General features: G+C 36.2%; 1 protein-coding gene across 2 annotated transcripts in view; it reads right to left on the bottom strand.

Moving 5' to 3' along the window:
• MTA3 (metastasis associated 1 family member 3) overlaps positions 1-13,291 on the bottom strand; it is a 142,499-nt gene that overhangs the window by 60,029 nt on the left and 69,179 nt on the right. For both annotated transcript variants that reach the window (XM_069800247.1, XM_069800248.1), the window contains exons 9-11: positions 11,513-11,701; positions 6,137-6,211; positions 216-274 (exon numbers count right to left, since the gene is read on the bottom strand). In XM_069800247.1, the coding sequence (XP_069656348.1) occupies positions 216-274; positions 6,137-6,211; positions 11,513-11,701 (323 nt within the window). The remainder of the gene's footprint in view (positions 1-215; positions 275-6,136; positions 6,212-11,512; positions 11,702-13,291) is intronic.

Below are 13,291 nucleotides of genomic sequence, written 5' to 3'. Positions count from 1 at the left end.
GGCTCAGTTAAGTACGAAGGTTTCACTTATGGCGAGAGTTTGTGGCATTTTCTGATTATATCACTGTATATTCTGTTTGTATATAACAAATATCTAGAAAGTAACTGTTAAAAAGACAACTAAGAAAATATCATGCATGTTACTGCATGTAACTGCATGTTACTGTTTCAATTTTACCTGTGCATTATTCAAAAAAATCACTTTGTTATACTCACTAGGTAGGGATGTATACTTGTTTCAATTTACTTTCTGCTTCAGCCGCTTTCAGACGTTTCTAGTTGAAAAATTAACACATTAAAATATTTTATTATATTCCAGTACAAGATTTCATAAAATTATTTCTATTTTGTGATTCCACAAGAACCTCCAAAACAAGTGCAGAAATCTACAAGATGAAAACCATGAAAAATGATTTCTCTGGTTTTATTATTAGTTAGAAATTATAGCATACTGTCCTCCCCAGTAAAACTCACAGGCCTCACATATGACAACAAAACTGTAAAAACGACAATTATAATTTACATAAATTACATCTACATAAACATGTATGACATTGTGGCTAAACCTCATTGCAGAATAAGTAGAAAATAAATGAATGAAATTGCACATGATGAGTTCCTCATCAGTCAATGTAACTCGATACTTATTGCGTGCTCTGTCAAGCCTGAGGCTAGTATTTTATAAGCAGTATAAGAAAGCGGAACAGTAAAGCCCAGTGACTGTTAGAAATAACTAAACATCTACATCCGTTAAGTGCCATTAAAACTGTAGCTCAGGAACACAGCAGTAGCAGGACAGCTACATGACTATCAAGACCGTCTGTGAATTTACTAAATTATTACTTTCTTCATACTTGCAAAAACCCAAAATCATTGCACTCAAGGTAGTAATACTAACTTCTAAAATGTTGAGAAGTTTTAGTTATTGCCATGTATTATACAAGTAACTAAGTAATTTTTTCAGCAATGGCACAAGAAATACAGAGTTCAGATGTCTACTGGTTATCTGAAACATTTGTCCTTATGTAAAAGATGAAGGAAAAAAGATTATTTCTCTGCTCTTCCTGTACACAAGACATTACTTTTGTTCGCTTGGGAAAAATAAAATTAAAAAAAAAAAAAAGAGAGAAAAGCAGTTGAAACAAGGTCAATTTTATCACAGAGGAGGAAAAAAAAAGGGGGGGGGGCATTGATATCCAGCAATAATAAACCAACACTACCTCCCCATCTCTCAAGATCCCCCCTTTTCTCCCTTTGTTTATCAGGTGTTTAAAACTTAGTTGTCCATTTCACCTTCAACAGCCAATTCTCTTCTTTGCTACACTCCTATTTTCTGGTATCCAATCTTTGCAAGATTCACAATCCAGGAAGGTATTTCCCATCTTGAGAAAAGTATCATCAAAAATTCTGCTCTGAGAGTTTTTTCCCTTAGCCACAAGGCAAGTCACAGGGTTAATCAGCTTTCCTGGTCGAATAGCCTGAGTAAGCCTCCTCATGTAAACGGCCGCTCTTTTCCATTTCAGAAAGTTGCCTCTGTGCTGTCCATCACCATAACTCTCATTTATAAAAGTTGCATCTTTGAGAAGCAATCTATGACAAATAGACTCCTAAGCAGTCTATGCCACCACAAATTAATTCCCATGCAATATGGGAGCCCTTTTCCATTTATTTCCAAGATAGGCTTTTTTTTTTTTTTTTTTAAACAGGTTTTTGCTGTTCACAATGCTTAGTTGTGTTCAGAGCTACAGAAGTGACTTCCATCGATACATCTGGTGCAGTTGCAGTCTTTCCCCAGCACCAGGCTTGGCAACACTGCACTACCCTCAACAGGCCTGTGGCAAAAATGGAAACCTGGTATGCTCTGTCTGCTTAAATCAGTTTCTACAAGAGCAAGGAGAAAGAACAGCAGCAGCAGCAGCAGCATGCTCCAAGTCTCATAAATTGATAGTTTTTAATCTGAGAACATTTCACAGCCCCAGCAGAAGAGCTCTCAGTGGTGAACTCTTTCCGCTTAACAGCTTCAGGCCACAGGCTTTCCACAACTGTTTCTTTTTCCTTTTCATATTCTACCCAACAACAGAGAATTTGTTTTCAAACTGAAAAAGCATGCGAGACTGTAGGTCAGCAGGTAATGTGTTCCACAGAGGTTCATCACAAACCGGTCCCATTCTACAAAAAGAACGAATAAATCTCACTGCACACCTAGCAAGATCATCAGAGCAAAAGAGAAAAACACAATAAAGGGAAAGAAATGAGGAAAGTAGCCTTGAAGCACTTCCAAAATGTGAAGACATTTGTAGGAAGCTGTATCGAGCCCTGATGGCAGTGTCAGTGAGAAGTGACTATACACATTAATTAAATTTTGGCATACTTTTAGTGCTGGCATAGGGGTTGTAAGGAATGCAGTATTAGCAATTGCTTTCATCCTTTATTTACTAAAATAAATGATATGCCACCTTCTATGAAATAATCACACAATACCATTTCAGTATAAGCTGTATTTTTACACTAAAACTATGGTTAGCATTGCTCTCTAAAAGCAAAAGAAAATATCACAGCTTGAATTCACACTGACCTATCGACTTTTAAGTACGGAGAGAAAAGAAAGGATGCAGAAACAAAACTATCAACAAATAGTTGCAATTTCTTAGATGAAACCTCTGCCTGTTGAAATTTAGAGGATGAAAACTGGTAAACTGTAAAGGTTGGAAGTTGAAATTGAAAATATTTAGACAAAAAACAAAGCACCAGTTTGAAACAACAAGAGTAATATATCACTGGAGCAATGTAACAAAGTGAGACGATGCTTTTCCTGAAAAAAAAATTTACATCTGATCTTAAACAGTAACTATTTCAAACAAGTCTTATAGACTGCATTGTAGGGGAGGTCAAGCTACACTAACCCTGCTTTTCACCTGGGCTTCACTACTTTTAATCAGCTACCCTTGAAACTGAATGTTACTTCTTTTTAAGAACTTTTGTTATGAATATCAACTGACAAATATCCCAAGAAATTACCATTTCCCTACATTAGTACTGTTTTCAACAGTGGAAATAAATAAATGAGAGGGAAATATATTATTGTAGTACATTAATTTAGTTATCCTTACATATGTTCTCCTTCTTCTGTTGCAAAGTCTCAGTAAAAGTCTTTTCGCTTTGAATCAGATTTTTAAGAACACTTCAAATAATGAGAACACATTTCATTCAGTGGTATCAGCCACCTGGCCTTCCTCAAACACTGTATAATGTAGTGGTCATGAAAAGTGCCAGATCACCAAGAATGATTACCCAAGGCCTGAATTAGTTTTGCTAAACAGCTTCAGCACAGACTGAGAACTTCAACATATCTATTTCCCTTCACCCTGATGTCAAGGGAACATGCTCTGAAGGCAAGGTGGCAGCAGTATCTCCCCTGCCATTAAATCACCACCTTTAGCTACCAAGCAGGAATAATATTTAGTAGCAATTATGACAAGGTGTCCTGGTTTTGGCTGGGATACAGTTAATTTTCTTCTTAGTAGCTGGTACTGTGTGTTTTGGATTTAGTGTGAGAATAACGTTGATAACACACTGATGTTTTAGTTGTTGCTAAGTAGCGCTTATCCTAAGTTAAGGATTTTTCAGCTTCCCGTGCTCTGCCAGCAAGCAGGTGCACAAGAAGCTGGCAGGGAGCACAGCCAGGACAGCTGACCCGAACTAGGCAAAGGGATATTCCATACTACAGAACATCATGGTCAGTATGTAAACTGGGGGGAGTTGGCCAGGAGGCACAGATTGCTGCTCCGGCATCAGTCAGCACATGGTGAGCAACTGCATTGTGCATCACTTGTCTTTTCTTGGGTTTTATTTCTCCTTTTTTTGTTTTTTTATATTCATTTTCATTACAATTATTAGTATTATATTTTTTATTATTACTGTTGTTGTTATTGTGTTTTATTTTACTTTAGTTATTAAACCGTTCTTATCTCAACCCACAAGTTTTACTTCTTTTTTTTGATTCTCCTCCCCATCCCACTGGGAGAGGGGGAGGAGGGAGCGAGCGGCTGCATGGTGCTTAGTTGCTGGCTGGGGTTAAACCATGACCTAAGTAAATCTTTCTTATGCCTGACATAATGCAGCCAATTCACACAAAAAAATTAAAGATAATTAAAGAGCAAATTTTCATATTAAATCACACCAATCTAGAATTCAGAGACTGTATTTTATGCATAAGATTCAAGCATGTATGTCGATCTTTTTGTCTTCCCATTCCCTCAAGCTGCCCTACGCCTCAAGCATGATATTTAGATAAGAATGACTCTGCCACTTTCTTACTGAACATATTTTCTCCCTGAAATGCATTCAGTTATCACAGCTTGTTCTGGTGGGGAAAAAAACGCTACAGATATCATTTTTACTGAACTGTATTATTTTTACCATTCCAGAACAAACTAAACAAAGGCAGGAAGAAGTTCTGGTCCCTCATTAGGAAGGATTACAGAAGTGTTAACCAGGATAAAAATGAGGTATTTGGCCTACACTGGTTTTGTTATTGATGATCATATGCATGACCCTGAAAGAACATGTCTAAACCATTCAAACCTGTGGTGTACTGCCATGTTCTGAGTTCAGATGTTCTAAGTTTACTTCGTTACAAGTAAAACACAGACATTTATAAGAGCATTCAATTTGTAGATAACCATAAAGCCTATGCGCTTTTCTTGTGAGGCTAAAAACCTAATCCTGTGAAAGGATACACAAACTCAACACACCATCACACACCTTAATCATTGTAGCAACAGAATCACAGTGAAACCCTAGAGAACTTTAGAAAGGGAGTCTTAGGTCTTTTGCCAACCACTCCAGAGCAAGTATTTCAGAAAAATTGCACAGGAAACAAGATCAGTCTCTGCACAACCTAAGAGTGTTGACAAAACTCAATTTGCCCTTCAGTTTATCCTTACTCCATGGCTTTCAGTATTAATAATATCTTTTTATGTGACTCTTCAAGATCATCTGTCACCCAATCCTTAAGAGCTGACAAACAGCACAGGAAATCTCTGCTGGCAATACCTTTCTAGGATAAAGATTAACAGCGCAAAAAAAGTGTTAGAAGTGAAATATATGGCGACAAACCCAGAAAAACATGCCTTTATACACAGCATATTATTTTCTGTTTGTATTATCCATAGAACTAAAAGGTACTAGTGATAGTCCAAGATTCTACTACGTGGTAAAAGACAATTCCCTTACTTTCCATATCCTAACCAGACGATGTAGAAATGCTTTCAAATAAACCAGAACAACCTGAAGCAATCATCCTTCTGACACACTGTAACAAATGTGGAACAATTCCAAAGATCCATCTAACAATACAACAGTAATCATAACAGCATAAAATTGCTTTTCACCATGCTGTACACAACATTGCCACTAATTATGCAGCAAGTAAAGGGGCTACAAACTTAAATGTTAAATGAGAAATTAAAATGGTGTATTTTAAAATATTTTATATATCTAAACCAAAGAGTAAATATATTAGGAGTGCAATATATAAAAAGCACCAACACTAAAATTTTGCCTAAACCTTCTTAAAATATCCCAGTGTCGGTACCCAATATAATCTTATGTTTCTGCTTCCAGAGCAACCCAACCAACTGAACATTCAATCTGAAGGACGAACACATCCACTGTATGCAGAATGTTCTCAATTTTGTTCTTAAATCCTGGTAATGCCAAAGTAATGTTTTATCGTGAAGTACCAATAAAAGGTTCATAACATTAGCAACCACTTTAAAACAATGTTATTTTTCCTTTTCCTTCAGTCCCATGCACAGCGTCAGAGCCTAAAGCATTTGCTCTGCAGCCCATTTCCTTCTTATCCCATACTGCAGTAAGAACCAGGAATCATATTGCTACACACCACCATACAATACAAATGGCTTAAAAAGCTCTTCACAGCTATGTGATGTACAGTAGGCATCAGAGGATTTCACAATGCACTCTGTGAACAGCACAAAACCACTGGTCTATAGCCTGAAATATTACCATAGACCTCCCACCATATCTCTTTTTATGAACACAAACGGATTTTTATGCATTAACATGTTCAGATTTTTTAAGAATGTGGCAGACTGAAATAAGCATTAAATTACCTGCTGCACATATCTGTCAGTGGTTTTCCACATGTAATAATACTCAATGATGCTAGTCAGTGACTTCCAAGGGAGCTGAAAAACATTTGTTACAATTAAAGCGGTTCCAAGAAATTGCAATGTCCACATCTTATTAAACACGTTAAAATCAAGTAGTTGATACACAAATACTAAAATGTGAATATATTACATACCTACATTAAAACCCATATGCAAATGAATACATACTACTATTAATAATACACAACCTTTCCTTATCATTAACAAGGATGCAGAATTACAGCAATATTACACATCCAAATCCAAATGTAATATATCCTGTTTAAGCCATATAGTTAAAGAAAATGATCGAAACAGAATCCAGATTTCCACCAGGAAACACAGAAGGCAGTATCTCTATTAAAAGTGTATCAGATGGAGAACAATTTCAGAACTAAAATAAATCATCTTGACAAGACTGCATTTGAGTCTCATGACAATTTTACTCTTAATAAATACAGTGGTTACTGTACTTAGTTCACAGGTTTTTCAAGTCACATAACAACTCAGCCTCTCATACAATACCACTAGGTTTCGCACAAACTTCCACATACCCTTGACCATTAAACAAGAAATGAAAGGATGCTAGGGACAAATGCTACCTTGAGCAACAAGAGTGACACTTTCAATGAATGTTTCACAAGAATCTCCGTGCAGACTCAGGGCAATTGATGATGATGATGATTTTGGGTGCACATGTTCATTGGTAAAACAAAAATGTATTAGCCTAAGTTTAGGGGAGAAAATTAAGCATGCAGCAGCCATTTTTAATTACTACCAAATAATCTATTTGACTCCATAAATGGTTTCTATAATTTAAATTAGTACTTCTCGTACAAAATTCATGCAATTTTTCTTCATAACCTAGGAAGATGCTACTGTTTTGTGCATTGTATTTTCCAGATGCATGCATTAACACCAATATTCTCTGCTTCCCAGAAATGAAGATCATTTTTAGGAAGTCCCAGAGAACACAGGTGTGGAAACTTATCTTTCCAACCTTACTCACTCCACTTTGAGGCCTTCTGCATGTATTAAGCCAAAAGAATATGTTCCTGAACCTTTAATTAAGTTCCTAAAACAACAGAGGAACACCTTATCAAGCTGCCTCTCCCTGCATGCAGAGCTCACAGCCAGTTTTTCATGCTGCTTGCTTGCAGACACTTAAGAGGAACTGAGTCTGGCTCCCACCTCTGCCTTTCATCAGCTGGGATTCAGGTCCACAGTCTTAGCTGTGAATTCTTTCTCAGGCAGTGTACCACAGCGTGTAAATCCCTGACCATTTGCATTTAATTAAAAAGTAGCAGTGTAACAAATGCAGAAGCTGATGTTCCAATAAATAGCAACACAATTTGGTTTACTGAAATCCTTTTACTTTCTCAGGTAAATTATGCCTTAAGAGAAATCTGCCCAAGAAAAGGCCAGCGACAGGAACATGTGTTTGGTGTGAGGTATCAGATGAGCTGCTTCTCAGTCTTTAGGTCCATATTCTTCCTGGCATCCAGATGAAACACTGTCACCCCAAATACCTTCCATTGTCAACAAGTACATTTTAGCATCTCCATATTTATTTTCCTTCCTGAACACTTAACACATTCATGCTACAGATTATGTCTGCCATTTCTCTAGAAAATACTTCAATCTATTTTAACTATGACTGTGACACCAGTATATTCATTCACTCAGTAGGCATCTACAATTAAAGAAAGGCAAGTAACATGCTTGGATGGACAACCATAATCCTTTTACACTTTGATTCACAACTCAGAAAACCTGTTTGACACACTAACTATGAATATCCTGTATCCTGTTTACCTACGCACTTAAATGACAAAACACTGTAGAGGGATGTGAATTTTCCAGAGGTTGCTCTGAACTGCCAAAGGAGCTGTGAAAAGCCATAGAATAATGTACTCTCATTACCAAATTCTATTAAACGCTATTTGAAAGAAGTAAAAATGACCATCTGTGTGACATTTTTGTAGGAGAAAATTAGCAGAGAGGTGTCAGCAGTACAAAAACAGGGAGAGGGAATTTTCAGTTTCTTTAGTTTCTTCAGGGTAAAAATGGCCCACTCCAATCAGACCAGCAGGAAAACCTTAGGATTATAAAGCATCTTAAAATGAATATGTTAACTTCAAGGAATGTTTCCAAAATTTTCTGAAGTTGGAAAACAGTTGCTCCTGTTTTCTATAAACGGTTCAAGTCTGATTCCCAAGGCCTTTCCTGCTATATTTGAGAAGTAATAGTTATAAATTTGTGAAAACTGTTGATAATGAAAAAATAAGAAATAACAAGCATAACAGATGTCTCTTACCATTAGGAAAATAGTTATATTTGGAGAACATAAAATATTCAGTCTTCTTCCTTTCTACTATCCTGGGATGTGAAGTAATTCAAGTACATCAAGTAAATTCAATTAACTTAAAAGGTTTAGGATGATTAGGATTCATAGAGGTTCTTAAAAACAGCAAAACCTCAACAAATGAGCTTCTATAACAGTTGATGAGTCAACAGCTGATGAGAATGATTATTCAAAGGCTAGACTGGTAATTTGATAAGAAATGAGCTTCTGTCTACTAAAAAAAAGGCAAACTCTTTTACACAATTTGATTTATAATAATTGTCTTGCTTACTAATATTTAACATTTATAGCTTAATGCTTGAGCTGCACATTGAACATCAAATAGCACCAGTTCTTAATAATTGCTGGAAAAAGTAAATGAACCCGCTCTTTAGAGAACTATCATGTAAGGGCTGCAATTGCAGCTGCCATGCCTTGCAAGTCCGGGCCGATTCAGAAAAGGCAACTCCTCTGCTTCAGGAGACTGCTACCAACCACTTTCTGCCATGCAACATGACAGTCTTGCCTGTACTGTGGCACCACTGCGTGACTGCTTAGGTTTGAGTTTAATCTCAGGCACCACAGGATTTAATTTTATCATTAAATCCTACAGGGACACTCGAACAAGTTCGCATGTATACTACCAGTGCATTAGCTTCTTTGTCCATGCTCTTACAACACATGTAAGAGTACTTACTTTTCAATGACTAGCCACTGAAGAGAGGGATGGTAATAGACAAATGTATTCTCATGGAAAATCACTGCTGAAGTGCTACATATTTATTCCTACCTCACCTTGCAGAAGCTTTTCATATATCCATGATCTAAATCTTGAAGGACTATTTTAGATGATTACTTAAAACCCAATGTTTGTTTTCAAATCCCTATACTTTTAGAATGCAACATAGCAAGTGAGAACACGTAAATTATACTCTAGAGAAATTAAGATATCCCAAGATTACACAATGATTAATATAATTGAAAGATTTCAAATTACATAGAATTAGATCAAGACTGCGTGCACTAAGTTACCAATACCATATAAAGTGATATGTAAAATAGATGTTCTTCTAATGATGTTTTAAAAATGACATGTCACTTTTCCACGGGTAAAAAAAAAAGTGACTAAGGATAGACAACACCCCATTCTAACTAAATGAGACTATAATTAATTAGTGCCCCACATCCATTTCTGCTGCACTCTGACTCATCATTAATGTGCCCTCAGTAGGCTATGCAACGCTACCTCTAGATCTGTGCATGTGTCTCACTTTGGGAGGAGGGCAAGGGAAAATATCTCTGTTTTGGGAAGGAAGATTCAGTGAAAGAGGGAGAGTGTCAGGAGTCTAGCTGAGATAAAATCTGAACATTTTAAACAGCTTCTAGTAGACTCACTCAAGTATCTAGCATTTGAATGTTACAAATGCATAAGCAATTCCTGCAACACATTACTCCACTGTATCACTTTATTGTATGCATATCAACAGAATTACATGTTACATACCATAGAAATTATACAAAAAATAAAAATACTACATAAATACCAGAGACAAGGCTTAGGTATATTTAGTCACAAATTGTGTTAGGACTCAACTTGTAAATAGCCAATAAAATCTGTATTATATGCTTTAGGCATTTTGAAAAGTCAAATATTATGTATTAGGAAACATTTAGTTAGAAGACAGCTACTGAACTATGGTACAGTTACAGCTGAGGGCCATTTATCTGTGTGAGAAATAATAAGGAACTGTAGTTTACATTAAGATTTCAGTTCTAAAACTCTATAAAATATTATTTTCCAATCATATTTTCTTGAACTTAACAGAACTATTTCATCCATGATGCAATTTTCAACTTTATGTGATGAATGCAGTGAACATTTTCTCGCTTCGGAATCTCAAAATTAAGCATGCAGATATAATACACCTGTTAAAATGTCAGTTCTTCACAAAAACAATAGCCTTTCCTTCCCACCTTCATTCAATTATCTGTTTCATTTCACAACCATGAAAGTGAAGGAAAGACAGCTTAGCTCAGTGCCAAGCCTCCTCCCACTGCCCTGCACCCTATTTTGGAAGGACTTCTACATTTACCATACAGTACCATTTTCCCCTCATGGATGAGTAACTTCTGCAAAGAAAAAAAATCTGAGTTCTCAGAGTCAAGCAGAATGAGATTGTTGTGAAAAATGTTTCAATCCACTTCAGTCTTAAATAATAGAATACCTTTGGCTCAAATCCTAATCTTTTCACAAAGCCCAACTTTAAGTTAGTACAACAAAGGAAATCTTTTTCCTTGAAAGCAAGAGGCTCTCCAAGAAACGTACAAAAAAATTTGTAGACAAATTACTAGCAATTCCAGCAATCAGTGTTAGAATCAATTTCATTCCATTACTCTGCATTAGAATTCAGCAATTTAAAGCTTTGCTGCCCTATAGTCTGATACTTCAGTACCAATGCCAGTGTAGTTAGAACGTCATGGAAAACATTTCCTTTACTTTTCAGAAGTGCCAAAATACCTAATATGTCAAAATAACTCCCTGTAGTGCACCTTAGAAGCTATCTGAATATAAATTTCTCTCTTCTAACCATAGAAGGAAACCCCAGCTTTCCAAAAACACTCAGGGCAGTCAGCCACATAGCTACTAATGAATTTCACTGGAAATGGTGGAAAAGTTCTGAAAAGTTGCTGGAACTTTTTGAGATGCTTGTAAAATCCTTGTAAAAATCCTCATCAAAACACATCAGCATGAGACATCCTACTTGGTATTAAACCATTAAAACAGATTATCTTCTGTCAACACCTCCCCAAAGAATGGCACTGAACAAGAAAACATATTGACCTTCAAGCCAGATACAATGTATTTGTATGTTAATTACATATATCAGCTATACAGATAGCTCCTCTAGCTAATCTTCCAAACCTACAGAAAGCAGTTATGCTCACCCATGCAAACACACAGTAACAGAAAAGTGTACTACTTTCATACTTACGAAGTCTTGTCGAATGTCATTGAAGTCCTTGCCATACTTTTCCAATGCCTCTTCAAATAAACTAGCTTCTGATGCTGACCACTCTTCCATTTCATCTCTACACAAGACAGGCCCTCCAAGTGGCACTAGAACACTGATGGCACTGCTCAAATCATAGTTGTGTTTATGCAGTGTATCCATTGCATGAAACTAGCAAGGAGAAGGAGAGAATAAAAAACGTGTTTAAATAGACAGTAGTCCATTTCAGTTAATGCAAATTAAATGTATTATTTTCTATAAGCCATGCAAGAAGCCTCAACTAATGCTAAATTTAGAATCAATCTTGATATCATAGGTTTTCTGTTGTGGAACATAAGGAAAATAATTCATTAATTATTTTGGCAAAGGAAATGCCTTAATAAATTGTTTACTAAAAATGACATTAGTTTAATAGTTCCTGCAAATTACTAGCAAACATTTCTAGAGAATCTTTAGCTGGTAGAAATTGGTTCTAAGTAACCCAATAGAGACAGAGGTATATATTGACTGAAGAGCCATTTCAATTAACAGAAGTTCTAAACAGTAGATGTCTGGCCAGCTGTTTAGCTATGTGCTCAATGTTCTCATTGCTGGGGAGGGAAGTCATTCATTCTTTTCATTATCATCATACTGAAAAACAAGCAAGATTTTTGTCCCTTCCTAAACTCTGTCATCAGAGATGGGTAAACGAGGTTTCTTTGGTTAATTCACTTTCTGTTATAAAAAGCGAAAAACAGAAAACGAACAAGTTAGGGCATTCTTCACTTTACAGGTGACACTGAATGCTTACATCACTAACCAATGATGGGGAATATGAAAAGTAAGCAACTACATCACAGATCCACCTGCACAGAAAATGAGCAACATACAAAAGCCTTTCTGACTCAGCATCCCAAAAGACTCATCCCTACAATCTTAAATTTCTATGCTGAAAGAAGTATTAGAGGTATAAAGTGCAATAATGTGTGTGACTGTGTAACATCAGTCTCCTACCTCTTTGTCCCACTTCAGTGATGAGCTGTAACTGTAGCATGCAATCTCTCACACAACCTTATACTCATGAGAGGGGGGCACCCAAAACCTTTCAAGGAAGGAACGCTCTTGCATTATGTGTCAGTATAGGACTTAACAGAGCTAATCCAGTTGAGCTTCCGCACACAAATGTACTGCAAATAATGAATTCTCCTTATCTTTTGGATCTCCTATGAGTGGCTAAAATCTTTCTCCAGCTTTCAATATACCTCTTTGAAATCTATCAAGCACAAGATTCTTGAACTGCTTCCTCTGCAAGAAGTAATGTCACAATTATCCTACAATACATCATTTTACTTGTGGCTCAGGTTGAATTCACCAGCCTTGAGAAAAAGCCATTGTTAAAATGAAGTATTCTAATACGGAAATATGTAACATAATGCCAAAATCCATAACATTCAGATTAGAGAATGTAAAGTGATATCACTAGTTTATTGCTTATCATTCAGGCAATGGGTAAACCAGGCCTAAAGATTGAACTCCTACAGTGTATGTGTTACCAAGGTTTAAATCTTTGTTTAAATTGCAGCCCTCATGGAAAAGCAGTACATATCAGGCATTTTCTGAGCAGCTGCTAAATCTGGATCTATTCACTGATACCAACCTTCTGAAAAATGACAACAGAAGTCAATAAATCAGGATCTTGCTTTTGCCTTACGTTTATTTTTCCATCTATAATAAGCATCTGATTCCATAAAGCTTTTTTTGATATTACTAAAGAAAAGATTC

Source organism: Haliaeetus albicilla, chromosome 13 (genome assembly GCF_947461875.1).
Source record: "Haliaeetus albicilla chromosome 13, bHalAlb1.1, whole genome shotgun sequence".
NCBI lineage: Eukaryota > Metazoa > Chordata > Aves > Accipitriformes > Accipitridae > Haliaeetus > Haliaeetus albicilla.
Note: the sequence above shows the minus strand (reverse complement) of the source record. Positions and strands in the feature narration are given on the sequence as shown.